Source organism: Giraffa tippelskirchi, chromosome 14, assembly GCF_054371585.1.
Source record: "Giraffa tippelskirchi isolate mGirTip1 chromosome 14, T2T-mGirTip1v1.2.pri, whole genome shotgun sequence".
Taxonomy (NCBI): Eukaryota; Metazoa; Chordata; class Mammalia; order Artiodactyla; family Giraffidae; genus Giraffa; species Giraffa tippelskirchi.
In genome coordinates this window covers 59,906,656-59,922,805 of record NC_137288.1, presented here as the reverse complement: position 1 = coordinate 59,922,805, position 16,150 = coordinate 59,906,656, and the positions used below count along the sequence as shown (strand labels likewise).

The following is a 16,150-nucleotide window of genomic DNA, read 5'->3' as shown; positions in this document are numbered from 1 at the left end:
CCACTGTGCTCTTCCTGCACTCAGAGAAAACAAGTCTCCTTTCCACCCACCTCCAGTCTTTCTCTCTGTTGGGATCCAGCTCAAGAGCCTTCCTTCCTGTGGTTCTGCCATTTTCTCATCAGCTGGTGCCCCACGAGCCTGCACCAGCCATGTGCAGCGCACACCCCAGTGGTTGATTTCCTTCCTGATCCACTGTGTGCTCCCAGCGTGTTCTAGAAAAAAAAGCCACTGGCTCACAAATGTCAGTGTGCATCAGAATCCTTGAGGGAAAGGACGGCTGGTCGTTTAAATGTAGGGCAGCCGGAGGGGTCCATGGAATACACTGTTGGAAACAGTGGATATTAAAAAGTTTCGTGGGGGACAAAAATTTTTAAAAGGCTCCTTAGTCAAATAAGGACTCACAGAGTCATACGACTGTTAATTAGTTATTTTACTGCAGAACTTCTCAGTGCCTTTATTGGTCTTAGATGGATGCTGATTCTTCAAGTAGGTGGCAACACACTAAGCTGTGCTTGTTTGCTCAGTCGTGTCCGACTCTTTGTGACCCCATGGACTGCAGCCCGCCAGGCTCCTCTGTTCATGGGGATTCTTCAGGCAAGAATACTGGAGTGGGTTGCCATGCCCTCCTCCAGGGGATCTTCCCAACTCAGGAATTGAACCCAGGTCTCCCCCACTGCAGGCGGATTCTTTACCATCTGAGCCACTAGGGAAGCCCATGAATACTGACTGGAGTGGGTAGCTTATCCCTTTCTCCAGGGATTGGACCGGGGTCTCCTGCACTGCAGGTGGATTCTTCACCAGCTGAGCTACCAGGGAAGCCCAGCACACTACACAGCTTTCATCAAACATCTTTGGCCAGAAATCCACCTCACTCTTCCCTTCTCCTCCACAGAGCATCCTACAGGACTGTGGTCCCCCCAGAGGAACCCCCACTGGGAAACAGCCATCTTGAGTGCTCAGTAAACTCTCTTCCCCAACCACTCTGCCATCCCCTCCACGGCAGGAGTCCTGGCTTCACTTTTCTGTCGTGTCCCCCTGCCTACTCACCCCCACCCCCTCCGAGTCTTGGGACACGGCATCATTCATTATTATTTTTTTTGCAAGGCCTCAGTGGTTAGGCACTGAAAGCTCTCCACAAAGCCTCACCGGCTTCTTCAAGAACATTCTCCAAGCTGCAGTTTCACAGCTGGCCCTGGTGACCATGGCATCTCTCCGAGTCCCACCGCTTCCCCGGCCCTGAGGTCACTCAGCCTGACCCCCCAGTTGTTGCAATGCCAAGGTTCCGAGGAGCTTTCTCAGAAACAGTCACGCTTTCCAGTGGATCATTTTTTAGCACTTAAATGCTGCTGAAGCCTTCACAACAGCCCCTTTAACTGGCAATTAGGGGGCTCCTTGCCAGGGTGAATCATGCTGCTCGCAGAACAGATCACAAAGGGCTAATGAGCACTTTACACCCTGTGGGAAAAGAAATGGAAATGGCTGCTCACCGTCAGGGGGACTGAAGCCGCCTCTGAAAGGGCCACACTGGGTGCACAGCTGCCTCAGCTCAGGGCATGACAGGCTCCGGAGAATGAGAGCAAACCTTGGTGCACTCCTGGTACACAAGGCACCACCTGAGCACTTGACATCTGTGGTAGCCCTAGGAGGCAACTGTTGCCATCACATGCCCATTTCACTGATGAGGAAACTGAGGCTCAGAGAACCTGCCCATATCACAGCTAGTTTCCCAGATGGGGATGCATATAGTATGAGGCCAGCATTTACGCTCTCAGCCACTGCGCCCTGCCATTACATGAGTCAGGTTAACTTCTGATCCCACTGCAGAGTTTCCCATAATGCAAGAACATGTCCACATCCCTACCAACACCTGGGTTCTCCGAGTCTGTCTCTTGGGAAGGCAGCACTGGGGCAGGGAGTAAATTGCTTGCAGTGAGAGAAAGAGGGAATGTGGGGGTGTGAGCTGGGATGGGTAGGGACAAGGGGCTCCGTGCAGGAGTGAACAAAACAAGATGGGAGTGAGTCACTGCACAGTAGAAAAGCATGCCAAGTCAGGTGCAATGGGAAAAAAATGACCCTCTTCTACACTACTGTTTTTTATTAATACACAACTGCAGAGTCATTTTTGCTTCTGCAGATGACATGAATGTGCACAGGTGTGTGTCTGTGTTGACAATCCTAGGCCGCAAACGTTTGGAAATAAGGCAGAACCTGGCTGAACAGGGCAGGGGGCAGCAGGAGGACTCCCGCCTTTATCTGAGGAGTCACAAGTGAAGTTCCAACTAGAGGATGTCCGAGCACGTCAGTCTGATGTCAGCTGCTGTGTCAGCTGCACCAGGGCTGGCCAGCCCAGGACTGGGGCCTGCAGCCCCAGGGGCCAGCGGCTGGTCATCAGCTCTACAGGGCCCCACTTGGGTACCCGAGAGATGCAGGCTGCCGCTCCTCAGAAGGCTCATAATCCCAGTCCATTTCCCTCTCTAGGTGCAAAACGTTTTTCCACAGATTCCATCCATCACAGGAGCCAAGAGCAAGCAACCCCACAGGCTTGGGGCTCCCAGGGGAGCTGATAGGGTGGGCCGTCCTTTTAAACAGTGGACAAGACTTCTCTCCTTCCTCTCCAAGGATGCTCTCCCAAGTCCCCTGCCCCCAGCCCCAATCTATCATCCCCATTAGTGGATTAACACAGCGCTAGCCACCAGGTGGCTGCAAGAGGCACAAGGCAATCGTGTCTGCCTTGCAGGTCTTACCACCTAGCTGGGGAGTCACAGAAAAGGAAAAAACAACCAAAAAAACCCCAACACATACTTAAGCACCAAATGACACAATGCATGCCAATGACTCTGGACTCCAGGGAAAACTTCCTGCGTGGATGGATGGGATGGATGGATGGGAAAGCAGGACCCAAGGCCTGCAAGCTGCTTCCTGGGTCCCCAGGAGGGCTGCTCCAGCTCCTTGGACCTGAGCTGCCTCTTCCGTACCATGAATGTTGGACTAGATTAGTGATTCCCAAGTCAGGGTGGGGGCAGGAACTGAAACATGAGACACTGGGAGAGTGTTTTATATTACACAGAATAGCTGAAGACCAAAGGACCCAAAGGCATCTCCTGGGCTAAGACAGGGGTTTCCTGTAGGCTGGGTCCGAGGCTCCTCTTGGTCCCTCAGATTTTGAGGGTGACTTGGGTTTGCTTGAGCAGAGAAGAAGTAGGAGTCAAGTGCCAATGGAGGTGGTGGGGGAGGGCAGGGCCCAAGGAGAAACAGTCCTGTCCTGACACCTGCGTGTGCAGGTGTGTGTGCGTGCGTGCGTGTATGTGGGTTCGTGTTCAGCACCAAGGACAGCACCCCACATGCTGGTGGGAAAGACAGTGATGGACCTGCAGTATTTCAATCCCTCCCGGGTGGCTCTGTGGTAAAGAATCTGCCTGCCAATGCAGGAGATGCACATTCGATCCCTGGCTTGGGAAGATCCCCTTGAGGAGGAAATGGCAACTCACTCCAGTATCCTTGCCTGGAGAATCCCATGGACAGAGGAGCCTGGTGGGCTACAGTCCATGGGGTCGCAGAGAATCGGACATGTCTTAGTGAGTGAGTGAGTGAGACAATACAAAGGCCAGAGGCAGGAGAACAAGAGAATAGAGACCAGAAGAAAAAGCCTCCTGAGTGGCACCAGAGATGAGTTCAGGAGCAGACAAAGCCACTCCTTTCATTCTGGAACTTTCCTGCCTGTTTGTCCAGTCTGTCCCTTCTCTCTCTACCCTGTCTTTGAATTAAGACCCAAAGGCTAGGGAGGAGAGGGAGACAGTTACTCAAGTCTGTGGCCAAGGACATTTCTCCAGTCTCTCGGCTAATTAACCAGGCTTCCCTCATAGCACAGTCCAGTAAAGAATCTGCCTACAATGCAGGAGACTCGGATTCGATTCCTGGGTAAGGAAGATCTCCTGGAGAAGGAAATGGCAACCCACTCCAGTATTCTTGCCTGGAGAATCCCATGGACAGAGAAGTCTGGAAGGCTACCGTCCTTGGTATTGCAAGAGTCAGACACAACTTAGCGACTAAACCACCATCACCACCACCAGGATTTAATAGCAACACTGGGACTTCTCTGGCATTCCAGACATTAAGACTCCATGCTTCCACTGCAGGGGGCTCGGGTTTGATCCCTGGTCAGGGAACTAAGATCCCACAGGCATGGCCAATAAATAACTAAATAAAAAATTTTAAATGGCAATATTTTTAGTACCTATCCTAGACTGGGCTATAGCAGAGGCCACTTCTGGCTGGCTGCCTGTCCAGCATCTGCTGAAAGAATAGGGGCCCACTCAGCTTGCCCCATATCTGTGTGCAAAGAAACGATCCCATCCTCCAAAGCCTCTTACTAGGAGGCCTTCTTGGAACTCCTCAGACCCCACAGATACCTCCCTTTCCTGCCAGCACCAGACTCAGGAAGGGCAGGGAGGAGAGGGCTTGAGGGGTCACCTGGCCCAGGGCTGACCTGGGAGGTCCGCAGAGATGCTCCCAGAGTGACGACGTGGATCGAGCTGGGGAGAGAGCAGGTGGGTGCCCTCCCCTGCCTCACCAAACAGTTCTGCCCTCTCAGTTTTCTACATGAGATTTCCTTGAAATATTGTGATGAAACAAAAGGTTCTATACTTTAAAAACTTTCTAGAGAATTGTAGATTCACATCTAGTTGTGAGAAATTTTAAGAGAGATTCCATGGCCCCAGTGGCTCAGATGGTAGAGAATCTGCATGCAATGCAGGAGCCCTGGGTAGGGAAGATCCCCTGGAGGAGGGCATGGCAACCCACTCCAGTATTCTTGCCTGGAGAATCCTATGGACAGAGGAGCCTGGCAGGTTAACAGTCCATGGGGTAGCAAAAAGCCAGACACGGCTGAGCGACTAACACAACACACATGTATGTATCCTTTATCCAGTTTCCCCAGTGGGGAAACTTGTAGAAGTGTACAGCTCAGTATCACATCCATGGTACTGACATTGGTACTGTCAGGAAGCTGAACATTTCTACTGGCATGAGGGTCTTTCCTGCTGTGCTTCTGTACCCACACCCACTTCATCCTGTGCCTTCCCCTAACCATGGGGAACTGCTAACCTGCTCCCCGTTTCTATAATTTTATTGTTTTGTTATTTAATCGCTAAGTTGTGTCCAACTCTTTGCGACCCCATGGACTGTTAGCCCGCCAGGATCCTCTGTCCACTGGATTCTCCAGGCAAGAACACTGGAGTGGGTTGTCATTTCCTTTTCCACTTGGCATTTTAAGAATGGGATATTAGTGAAATCATGTAACTCTGGGGGGTTGGCCTTTTTTCACTCTACATAATACCCTGGAGATTCATCCAGGTTGCTTCGTGTGTCAACAGTTGATTCCTTTTGATTGCTGAGTGCCATAACTTATTTAACTATTCACCTGTTGAAGGACATCTGGATTGGTTCCAGTTTGGGGCTATGATGAATAAAGCTGTTATAGACATCTGAGTACAGGTTTTTGTGTGAACATAAGTTTTCATTTCCCTGGGATAAACACTCAGGAGTGCAATTGCTGAATCATATGATACTTATAAGTTTAGTCCTATAAGAAACTGCCAAACTGTTTTTCAGAATGGCTGTACCATATAACATCCCCACCAGCTACATGTGCATCATTCAACTTCTCTGTATCTTCACCAACATTCAATGCTGTCACTTTTTTTAAAATTTTAGCCATTCTGATAGGTGTATAAAGAGCTACAGTGAACATCTTTTTGTGTGCTCATTTGACATCTATATATCCTCTTTTCAGTTCAGTTCAGTCATGTCTGACTGTTTGCGATCTCATGAGCTGCAGCACGCCAGGCTTCCCTGTCCATCACCAACTCCTGGAACTTGCTCAAACTCATGTCCATTGAGTCAGTGATGCCATCAAACCATCTCATCCTCTGTCGTCCCCTTCTCCTCCTGCCTTCAATCTTTCCCAGCATCAGGGTCTTTTTCAATGAGTCAGTTGGTCAAAGAGCAGGTGGTCAAAGTATTGGAGCTTCAGCTTCAGCATCAGTCCTTCCAATGAATATTCAGGATTGATTTCCTTTAGGATTGACTGGTTGGATCTCCTTGCACTCCAAGGGACTCTCAAGAGTCTTCTCCAACACCACAGTTCAAAAGCATCAATTCTTTGGCATTCAGCTTTCTTTATGGTCCAACTCTCACATCCATACATGACCATACATGACTATTGGAAAAACCATAGCTTTGACTAGATGGACCTTTGTCAGCAAAGTAATGTCTCTGCTTTTTAATATGGTGTCTAAATTTGTCATATATCCTCTTTGGTGAAAAAAAAATCTCTTCGTATATTTTAACCATTTTCTAATTGCGTTGTTTTCAATGCTGAGTTTTGAGTGTTCTTCATATATTATAGATGTTTGTCCTTTGTCAGATACATGTTTTGCAAAATCTTCTCCCCCTTTGTAATCTGTCTCTTTGTGCTCTAAAAAGGGTTTTTTCCCAGAGTGAGAGTTTTTCATTTTGATGAAGTCCAATTTCACATCTCAGTGTTGATGTTTACTGATCATCTTCATTCTTGCACTTTTAAATCTTTGCAATTCTTGGCATGACAAATGATTTTTTATTGTAATCAGGACACTTGTGTTATGTAATAAGACTCTGAATCTCATTTAAATCTTCTGTTTTAGCTGGCTTTTTGTGGTACCACTCTGGCAGGGAAAAGAGGGGCACAGCCTCATGACCACCAGTGGAGGCAGAAGTCCAGGGGGCACCTGTTACAGCTCAGCGGAGGTGGGAGTCCCAGGACTCCACGTGGTCCCTACTGACCCTGCTATGGTGGCCTCAGGACCATGGGGCATCACTGGAAGTCCCAACTCCTTATAAGAACCTCCTCTGACACATCTTAACAGGGACTGGAGAGGCACCTCTATCCCACTGAGTGAGGGTGGGCGTCCAAGCCCTCCTCTGCAGAGCCTCCAGTAACGCCATCGGGAGGAGGCGAGGGGCTTCTTACCAGCCAGCAGGGATGAAAGTCACAGCTGCCTACCTGACTTCACTGACACCACCCTGGTGAGAGGGTTTGGGGCCCTCATTACAGCCCAGAGGAAGAGGAAATCCAGGCATCCACTGGTTCTCTGCTGGTAGGGGTGAGGATGGGACCACAGTTTTTTCTGTGCAATTAACTTTTCTATCTTGCCTCGGTTGCCCTTTTCCTAGACCTAAGCTTGGAGAAAGTAGGCTTTTGTTGAGACTTAAAAAAGAAAAATCTGTGTCCACTGGCATTCCTTGGTTACTTGCTTCTTCAGCTTCAAGTCTGGGAGACAGGAGGCAAAAAGGAAACCCAGGGAGGTCACTCCTGTGGCTTCTCTCAGGTCCCAAGGTCCCAAGCAGTCTGCCTTTTCTACACCTTTCAGAATTTTATGTGTGTTTTACATAGAATGGCCTGGCTTTTAGTTGTACTTAACAGAAGGAATATAGAAAAGAACATCTATTCTATCTTCCCAGAAGTGGAAATCTAGGTCTACATTTTTCACAAAACATTCTGATGTTTAGTCTAGTCATCTCCTCATTTTTCAGAAGGGAAACTGAGGCTACAGCAAGATGACGTATCTCACCAGTGATGAAACAGCAAGTCAGAGATACAGAGACAGGGACTCACATCTCCTAGCTCCAGTCGGATGTGGTTACCATGACAGCAGGTCCCCTCCCCCTACAGATGCCAGCTGCCCTGCAGACAACAGCTCCCTTCCTCTCCGTATTTACAAACTCTTGGGCTTTGGACTGCTGCTTTTCCACTTGAGAAAGCCTTCTTTCTCTGACCAGATGCTAAGTACTCTGAGGGCAGAGACCAGGCCACACGGCTCATCCTGTTTACAGTGGGCGCTCAGTGAATGTTTGCTGACTGTTCTCCCTGTAAGAGTCAGTCGTCAATATTGTTTGGTAAGTGTTATACCCTGGTTTCTCCAGATGAACTGGAGCCAGACATCACCACGAGGTTGGGGACAGATGGCATCTTCTGGAAAAGAGAGGCTCACATGCTGGGAGCAGCGGAGGTTCATAGATCACGCTGTGTGAGGGAATACAGTCCATACTTACGATGCTCCCAACAAAGCAACCCAAGGCGGAACCTGGGAACCGTCGTGTCCTGTCCTGGACTTCTTAGCTCTGCAATATAAGTGCCTGTTCCTGCCCCAACTCGACCCTCCCTGCAAACAGAGACACACCCACAGCATCTGCCATCCCAGTTCCCAGCACGGTGCCCAGCACACAAAGATGAAGTGCTAATTGGATCAGTGGATGAAAGAACAAATAAATAATCAAAGCAATGCATGGACCATGACCTGAACCAGGATATTTAGCTCCGAAAGCAGACTTGCCATGATGGACTGTGGGGACAGCAGTTAAATAGCCATGGACAAAGGAAATCAAACTGAAACAATCAGCTGGAGTTATGAGGAGGTGGTTTAGGCTGAATCAGAGACACTGTTATCAGTGGAGCTGCCTCACATGCTGAGATGCCTTTTGAAGCAGTGAGCTCCCCATGTCTGGAAACCTCCAGCAGCTCAACTGACACGCCAGGCGGCGGGTGGAGGTGCGGGGTTGGGAGGGGGGGCGGTTCCTTGCACTGCAGGGGGTTGGATCAGGTGACCTCTGAGCTTTTTCTCATCTTGAGAGCCCAAGCTGTGAGGGTTCACTGGACGCCTGCCTAGCTCTGGATCTGATGTGGTGGAGATCGCCTGCCTAGCTCTGGATCTGATGTGGTGGAGATTGGGGAAGAGGAGGTCAGCCACAGCCCCTGGTGAGTTTCCTCTAGAAGTGGGGCATGTGACAATCCTTCTAGCCAGTCACCAAACAGTTCTGGTTTCCCCATTTCAGTCATGTAGTAGAATTATACTATTTAGTGTGTTCATGGTTGGGAGGTGCCATGTGACTAGTTCTGGGCAACAGGTTAAGAGTAGAAGTGACGTGTGTTACACATAGGCTGGAGTGCTGAATTGCCAGTGCAAGACTGGTGCTTTTTTTTTCCCCCTGCGTCATGATTACTGGTGAAAATGGCAACTGCTCCACCAAGCTGGGTCCTGAATGGGAGGTTTAAAGTTACTGAGATTCAGGACTGCTTGTTACTCAGCATTTCCTAGGCTATCCTGACTGATACAAGCAGACAGACTTTACCTGATGGGACACCAGAGAAAATATGATATACAAGATATACAATGGGTGGGTTGACACCAGTTCAGCATCTCAGTGGGGCACGAAGACACCTCCACGTTCACCATCCTCACCCCCAACCACTCCAGTAACACCTGGCGCTAACCAACTTCTCCAGCTTGCTCTCTCCTGCCTCCTGAGCATCCCAACGCTATGGCCAGCGTCAAGTCTCTGCTGACACTGTTTCTTCTCTCTTCCGATTCTTCTCTCTTCCCTTTCATCTCATCCGACATCCTACCCATTCCTGAAGGCTCAGATCAAGTCTCACGTCCTGCACGGCATCTCCCTACCCTCAGAGACCAACAGGACCATTACCATTCCTTGGAATGACTGCAGTGTCTGTGGTCAGGGCATGTCTTTGGGGGGAGGGGGGAACATATTGTGTGTGCCTTTAGCTTCTACTTCACAACAGGTAGTGAGCCTGAAGGCTCCAGCTCACGTGTGAGCCAAGCTCACAGCAGGTAATCAAGAGATGCTGAGTGAACAGAGAACAGTGCCATGAACCTACACATGGTATTTCTTAATTATCCATAGAAGTTGATTAAAAATCTAGGCGCTTTGTACTAATGAGCTTTTTGACTGACTCTGAATGAGATACTGTAATTCCTGGAGGGCAGCAAGATGACTGGCAGAAAGCTCCTTCTACCCTTTTCTGTGGGCCAGAGGTAAGCAGTACATTTGACATTCACCTCTGCCTACCACCTGGCACCTCCTGGGGCAGAGTCAGTGCGGACACCTAGGTACATCTAACCTGCAGGTTGGCAGGGGTATCAGGGGAGGTGGAGGAAAGAGTAGATAAATCAGGAAAATCCAGATGCTGCTGGTTTGTGCAGCTATTTGGCCCCACTTCATGGAGACAGAGGGTGTTAACAGTGAAAGAGGTTTCCAGAGAGGCTGAGAGAAGACCGTGCAGCCCAGCGTCTCATGTTGTGGAAGGGGCACTGGAGTATGCCACACCAGGGTCAATGCCTGGCTCTCCTGACCCCTGGGACAGGGCTCTTTTCACTCCGCTGCTCCGATCTGTGGTTGGGCGAACAGGCGAGTGCCCTTCTCTCCTTGTTCCAGGGAGTGAGGGGTCACAGGCTCTTGGCCAGGACTCAGGACACATTTCTGACACACCCCCGCCTTTCCCAGGGCTTCGCACAAACCTGTCTGGTAAGACATGTGCTCATCAGGTTCCCAGCAAAGATCCCATCCCTTGCTCAACAGCCAACACCGTGGGCCAACCAGTCCTTCGGTCAGAAAGTCGTTCTCAAGGTCTAATCAGAGGCCCTGCTGCTGTCATGCATACCGATTTCCCTTCCTTGGCACTTCTGGGCTGATGGAGAAGAGCTCTTTGTACCTGACTCCACAACAGCCTTTCATACACCTTCAGTTTCTTTCCCGAATGCTAAGTCTCAGAGATGTCGTCTAAACACACTGGGCTACACGCTCTCAATACAGGTGCTTTCCTCTAAGTCATCTCTGGGCACTTCCCCTATTACAATAAGGTGGAAACTGTATTCCAACCTCCTGAGTAAGTGACTAGGTGATGGACAAGCTCTCTGGGAAAGATGCTGCCGGGATGCCAAACAGTCCCCAACACAGCCCATCCCCAATGGCAGGCAGCTGTTGGGCCTCTTCAGGACTACATGGAGCCCATATTTTGTTCTGGACACTCTGAGCCCCCTTCCTCCCATCTCAAGGGGCTCTGCCTACCCTGGCTTACCGCTACTACGTGCCTCTGAAAGGGTGCAGAGAAGGCAAGGGTTGGTTTGTTTGTTTATTTTTTACATTAATTAAAACAACAAAAAATAATCCCAGTGCTAAACTAATCCCTAAATGGGGCCTGCCCCCAGCCCCTCTTTTGGTGCGTGGTCTGTGACCCACCCCCACACAGCTTCCTGGGCACAATGCAATGCTTCAGCACCCTCCTGCCGGCCCTACTGTTCTGGGCACAGGTGGCCAAGGTGCAGCAGTCAGGGAAAGTGCCAGGGCAGCCAGCCAACCCCAGCTACCTTGATCGAGCCTTAGTTTCCCCCTGAAATTCTTCCCAGGGGGACAGTAGAGCCAACCATTGTCCTACCTCCAAAAGCTCAGCACAGCTGCTGCGGCCAAAAGGACAGGGCTGGCAAGGGAATGACTGCATAGACCACCTCTGCGCCATCGTGGGAATCATTATTGAGCACCCACTGTGTGCCAGGCCCTGGGCCAGGGGCGGTCAGGGATGTAGAGGCAGCCCCGGCACCCAGCTCAGGGCTGGCCAGCAGGCTCAGGGGCAGGCAGATATTCCCATGGAACATCCCGACCACAGCATGGATTAGTATGAGGCGGAGGGTGTCAGCCTGGGTGAGAGGGTGCAGTGAGGAGGCCAGTGGGTGCTCACTGGGCTAGTAGGCGTCCCGACAAGCTGGCCCAGGACTCCTGCATCTGCTGCATCAGGCTGAAGGGGCTCCTAAGGAACATATGGGCAGCACCACCCCATCAGAGTTGCCCCCCGCAGAGGCACCCTTCAGTGGGCAGCTCCATCAGGAGGCCACCCCAGGGGAGGGAGGGCAGGGGCCCTGCCTCCGGCCAGCTGTGGGGCTTTCCTTGCGATACAGTTCCTTAGAGGATGCTGACCAGCTTCGATCCCTCCACCAGAGGGCGTCAGAAGATGGCTGCTTCACGGACGTCCCCAGCGGTCCAGTGGTTAAGACTTCCCACATTCACTGCTGGGGTGTTGGTTCTATTCCTGTTTGGGGAACTGAGATCCCACATACCTTGCAGCCAAAAAAGTGTTAAAAAGATGGCTGCTTCATGAGGGGACACCAGAGCCTCCTGGAGATGAGGCCCAGGGTGGGTGCAGCACTGGCTGGAAGATGGACATGAGCCAGCGTGGGCCACGGGACAAAGGCAACACGAGAGAGAGGGCAGAACCGTGAGGAGGACGGAGGCTGATCTGACCCTGCTGAGCCGCCACGCCAGCTCTGAACACGCTCCCAGGCTGGTGGCAAGAAACACTTCCATCCTGCTGACACCACTCCACTGTCCACAGACAGTGAAGTGAAAGTCGCTCAGTTGTGTCCGACTCTTTGCGACCCTGTGGCCTATGCAGTCCATGGAATTCTCCAGGTCAGAATACTGGAGTGGGTAGCCTTTCCCTTCTCCAGGGGATCTTCCCAACCCAGGGATCAAACCCAGGTCTCCCTCATTGCAGGCGGATTCTTTACCAGCTGAGCCACAAGGATACCCTCATTAACTGAGTCACTAATGTCTACAATCAGGCCTTTCATCACCAAACCAAGGTTCTCCTGACTTCAGCAGACCTCATTTCAATCCAACTCCTGCCTCTCCAGGCACTGCAGTGCAGGGTCCAGTGCCAAGGGCCATCCAGGAGGGCCAGGCTACGAAGGCCACCTGCCTGGGGACATCGAGGAAGTAAAGCAGGTTTATATTCTGAGAGCCCATCTCCCCCTTCTTAGCGCTCCTCCCCTACAATGGACCTATGCTCAGTTCCACCTGACAAGAAAGGACCTAACACGAGGCTTTTACAATTTCTTCTTTAAGTTCAGTTGCACTTCATCTTGCATTTCATTCATCCTCTGCTTACCCCAAGCCAACTGTTCAGCTGCTTCCCAAGGTGGGACTGAGGGGCAGCTGGTCCTCACTGTGCCCAGGTACCCCCTTCCCACAAGCCCTGGCCCTGGTGAAGGAGGATGAGAAAGTTGGATGGCATCACCAACCCAATGGACATGAGTTTGAACAAACTGCAGGAGATAGTGAAGGACAAGGAAGCCTGGCATGCTGCAGTCCATGGGGTTGCAAAGAGTTGGACACAGCTTAGCAACTGAACAACAACAGGCCAAATCCCCACCCACTCTCCTTCGGGGGGGACACCAGCTGTGAAAGGACAGCTCAGCATGAAGGAGGCAGATGAGAAGTCACTGGGAGGATAACCATTCTCGTCCCCCTAGAAACACGTACGGACTGATGGGAAAATGGGACCAGAGAGGAAGAGTAGGGGCAAAAGAAGATAAAGGAGAGAGGGAAAAAAGGAGGATTCCAGAAGATTCCAGAAACAGATGCCTGGAACAGGCAAAGAGCTGGTTTTTCAGTCTCTCATTTACCAGCCTCTTGTCCCCATCCAAGACCTTCAAACCTCCCCTGAAGCCCTTTCTCTGATTCTTGAGTCCTCAAATCCAAGACTACCTTTGCTACTGAAGAGGATCTCCATGTAGGAAACCCCAGATACTAGTGATTGGTGCCCCTGACATGCCAAGACTTAGGCCAAGAGCTGGAGGGGGACCAGGAATATAAACAGGGTACCTGACCAAGCATCAGCAGTCTAGTGAGAGGGACAAAAGACCTCCACAGAAGGATACCTACTACAGGAAGACAAGGAAAGGTCCCAGCTTGGTCAGGTCATGACATCTCCGTACGCCTAGCTTCTTTGTCAGCAGATGGCATGGTGAAGCTAGAAGGGCCCTCAGAGGTCATCGAATCTTCTGGTTTTTATACGAGGAAGCTGAGGACAAAAGAGAACTGCCACCAAGTCTGCGGCAGAGCACCTCACCCAAGCTGTATCACGGTGTCCTGCTTAAGAATCAGTTGGACACACATGTGAAAGAACTGCCCAGAACAGCTGTCCCCCCACATCATGGTATAGCAAAGCCCTACACCTAAGAAAGATCCAGAACTTTCTCTCAGGACAGACCACCTTCCCTCAGGAGAGAACAGAGAAGAGCTGGTTTCTTCAGCACCACGGAAGTCAGCCCAGGCAATGTGTCACCCCAGCTGCTCTGGAACTGGGAGCAAGTTACTACTGAAGTCCACACGCCTCCCTTATCTCTCTGGACAGGCACAGCGTGAGGCCAGGCTGTGGGCTGGGAATAGATGGACAGCGTTTTCAGCCTCCGATTCCACCATCTCCCACAAGTGGAACAAGATATCAACAAGGACAGCTCGACAACCAGCGGGTATGCGGGACCCGGGGGGTCACCAGGGACAGTTCTCAAGGAGCAGCTGCCTCCTTCCCTCCCAATCACAGGACCCGCTCGGGGGTTCCCTTGGGATCTCACAGGGAAGCAGCAGGGGGCAAAGTAGGGGGCTCCAGCCTGGTCCCAGGACACTGGTTGGCTTCCCTCACCCCCACGGTCTGCCCCTCTGGGTCCTCTGCAAACCTGGAGCAGAAGTCATCTCCGAAGTGCCCCACCAGCACCAAAACCCTAGGAGACCCATTATTCATAGGAGTCATCACCAGTGCTGATGTGTGAGCCTCCAGTCCACTCATTTCACTGCTGCATAATATTCCACCGTGAGGCTGCAGCATCGATCACTCACTTCACTACTGTGTTACGTTACACTCTAAGGATTTTCCATGCATCATTTATCCATTCCCCTCTCAATGGGCCATGAGTTGCTTGCAGATGTTTGTTATTATAAATAATGCTGCTACTGAAAATAAACCTTATGAATCCATGTGTTCTGGGGAGGGAGGGCTTCACTGTGGGCTGGATATTCAGGGAGAACTTTCCAGAGGGCAGACCACACTCTCCCTGTGCCATTTCCTGCTCTGCCCACATCTCCACCTCTCAGGAGCACCAAGGTGAGCAGTCCAGGACCCCAGACAGACCAGACCATGATAACCCCCTGCCAGAGCACAGAGCTGGCTCCCTACCTGCTGCAGGGGTGCTCGTCCTCGGGAGAAGGAACAGCTGCTGTCCAGCTGGTCACTGCAGTCTGCCGTCCACTGCAGGGGAGAAAGGAGTGGTCAGTGATGGCAGGACACACGGGCTCATCCTCACTCTGCCCTGGCCCCCCAGGCAGGGTCCCGCCCTGCTGAAGTACAGCCGGTATGAAATCCCGCTCGGCCATGTCCAACGACAAATCCTTCTCCACCAGCAGGTCTGAGTTGGCATCTCCAAATTCCATGACGGTGACCCTTTGGCATAGGCGTGAAGAAGCAGACTCATTTTCCTTCACCGAAGCCTGCCAAAGTGATGAAGATCCAGCTACATTCCAACGCCAACCAGACACCACACAGGGTAAACAGGAGTTTTAAGAAAACGACACCATGTTTGACCACCTAACCCTGCTTCAGCCATACCAGCCCCCCTACAGTGTCAAGAAAATGAAAGTGGCTCAGTTGTGTCCGACTCTTTGCTACCCCATGGACTATACAGTTCATGAGATTCTCCAGGCCAGAATACTGGAGTGGGTAGCCTTTCCCTTCTCCAGGGGATCTTTCCAATCTAGGGACTGAACCCAGGTCTCACTGATTATGGGCGGATTCTTTACCAGCTGAGCCACAAGGGAAGCCCAAGAATACTAGAGTGGGTAGCCTATCCCTTCTCCAGCGGATCTTCCCGCCCAGGAATTGAACTGGGGTCTCCTGCATTGAAGGCGGATTCTTTACCAACTGAGCTACCAGGGTAGCCCTTACTTACAAGTGTCAAGGTTGGAGCTAAAGGTGATGCACGTATGTGTGGATTATCCCGTACAACCAGCCCCCAAATACCGTGGACCCGTGCACTCACAGGAGGGTAAGGCATAGGGGAAGAGCCCCGGACTGGCCATCAGAAGCCCAGCTCGAGCCCAGTCCCACCACTGACCTCATGAGAGCTCACGGGCCTCTCGTGCTCCAACTGTGGTCTGACCACCAGCAGTGTGACCGTCCCCAAAGCCTGCCACACAGGGGGTGTTTGGGTCCCATCCTCCACCTGCTCAATCACTCTCTGAGGGCAGGACCTGTCTTCTCCATTTGGACGAGCCCTCCAAGGGATGTACTGAAGTTGTAGAGCCACTGAAATCAACGTTATCTCCCAGACTTCACTCTGTCATCTATAACATGGGGACAGCAAGACTGGGTGACTCTGCACAGGTGGGAATGAAGGGCCTTTGTAAGCCATAAAAAATCTATACATAGGGCTTGCCACGTGGTCCAGTGGGAAAGAATCAGCCGGCCAGTGCAGGGGACATGGGTTCAATC

The 16,150-nt window shown here is 51.3% G+C and overlaps 1 protein-coding gene across 9 annotated transcripts in view; it reads right to left on the bottom strand.

Annotated features, from left to right (window-relative positions):
- CTIF (cap binding complex dependent translation initiation factor) overlaps window positions 1-16,150 on the bottom strand; it is a 314,944-nt gene that overhangs the window by 214,072 nt on the left and 84,722 nt on the right. For all 9 annotated transcript variants that reach the window (XR_014075152.1, XR_014075153.1, XM_081563483.1 and 6 more), the window contains one exon: window positions 14,840-14,911. Coding sequence is in view for 7 of the 9 variants with exons in the window: in XM_081563483.1 (XP_081419609.1) it covers window positions 14,840-14,911 (72 nt within the window). In the remaining 2 variants the exon portion in view is untranslated. The remainder of the gene's footprint in view (window positions 1-14,839; window positions 14,912-16,150) is intronic.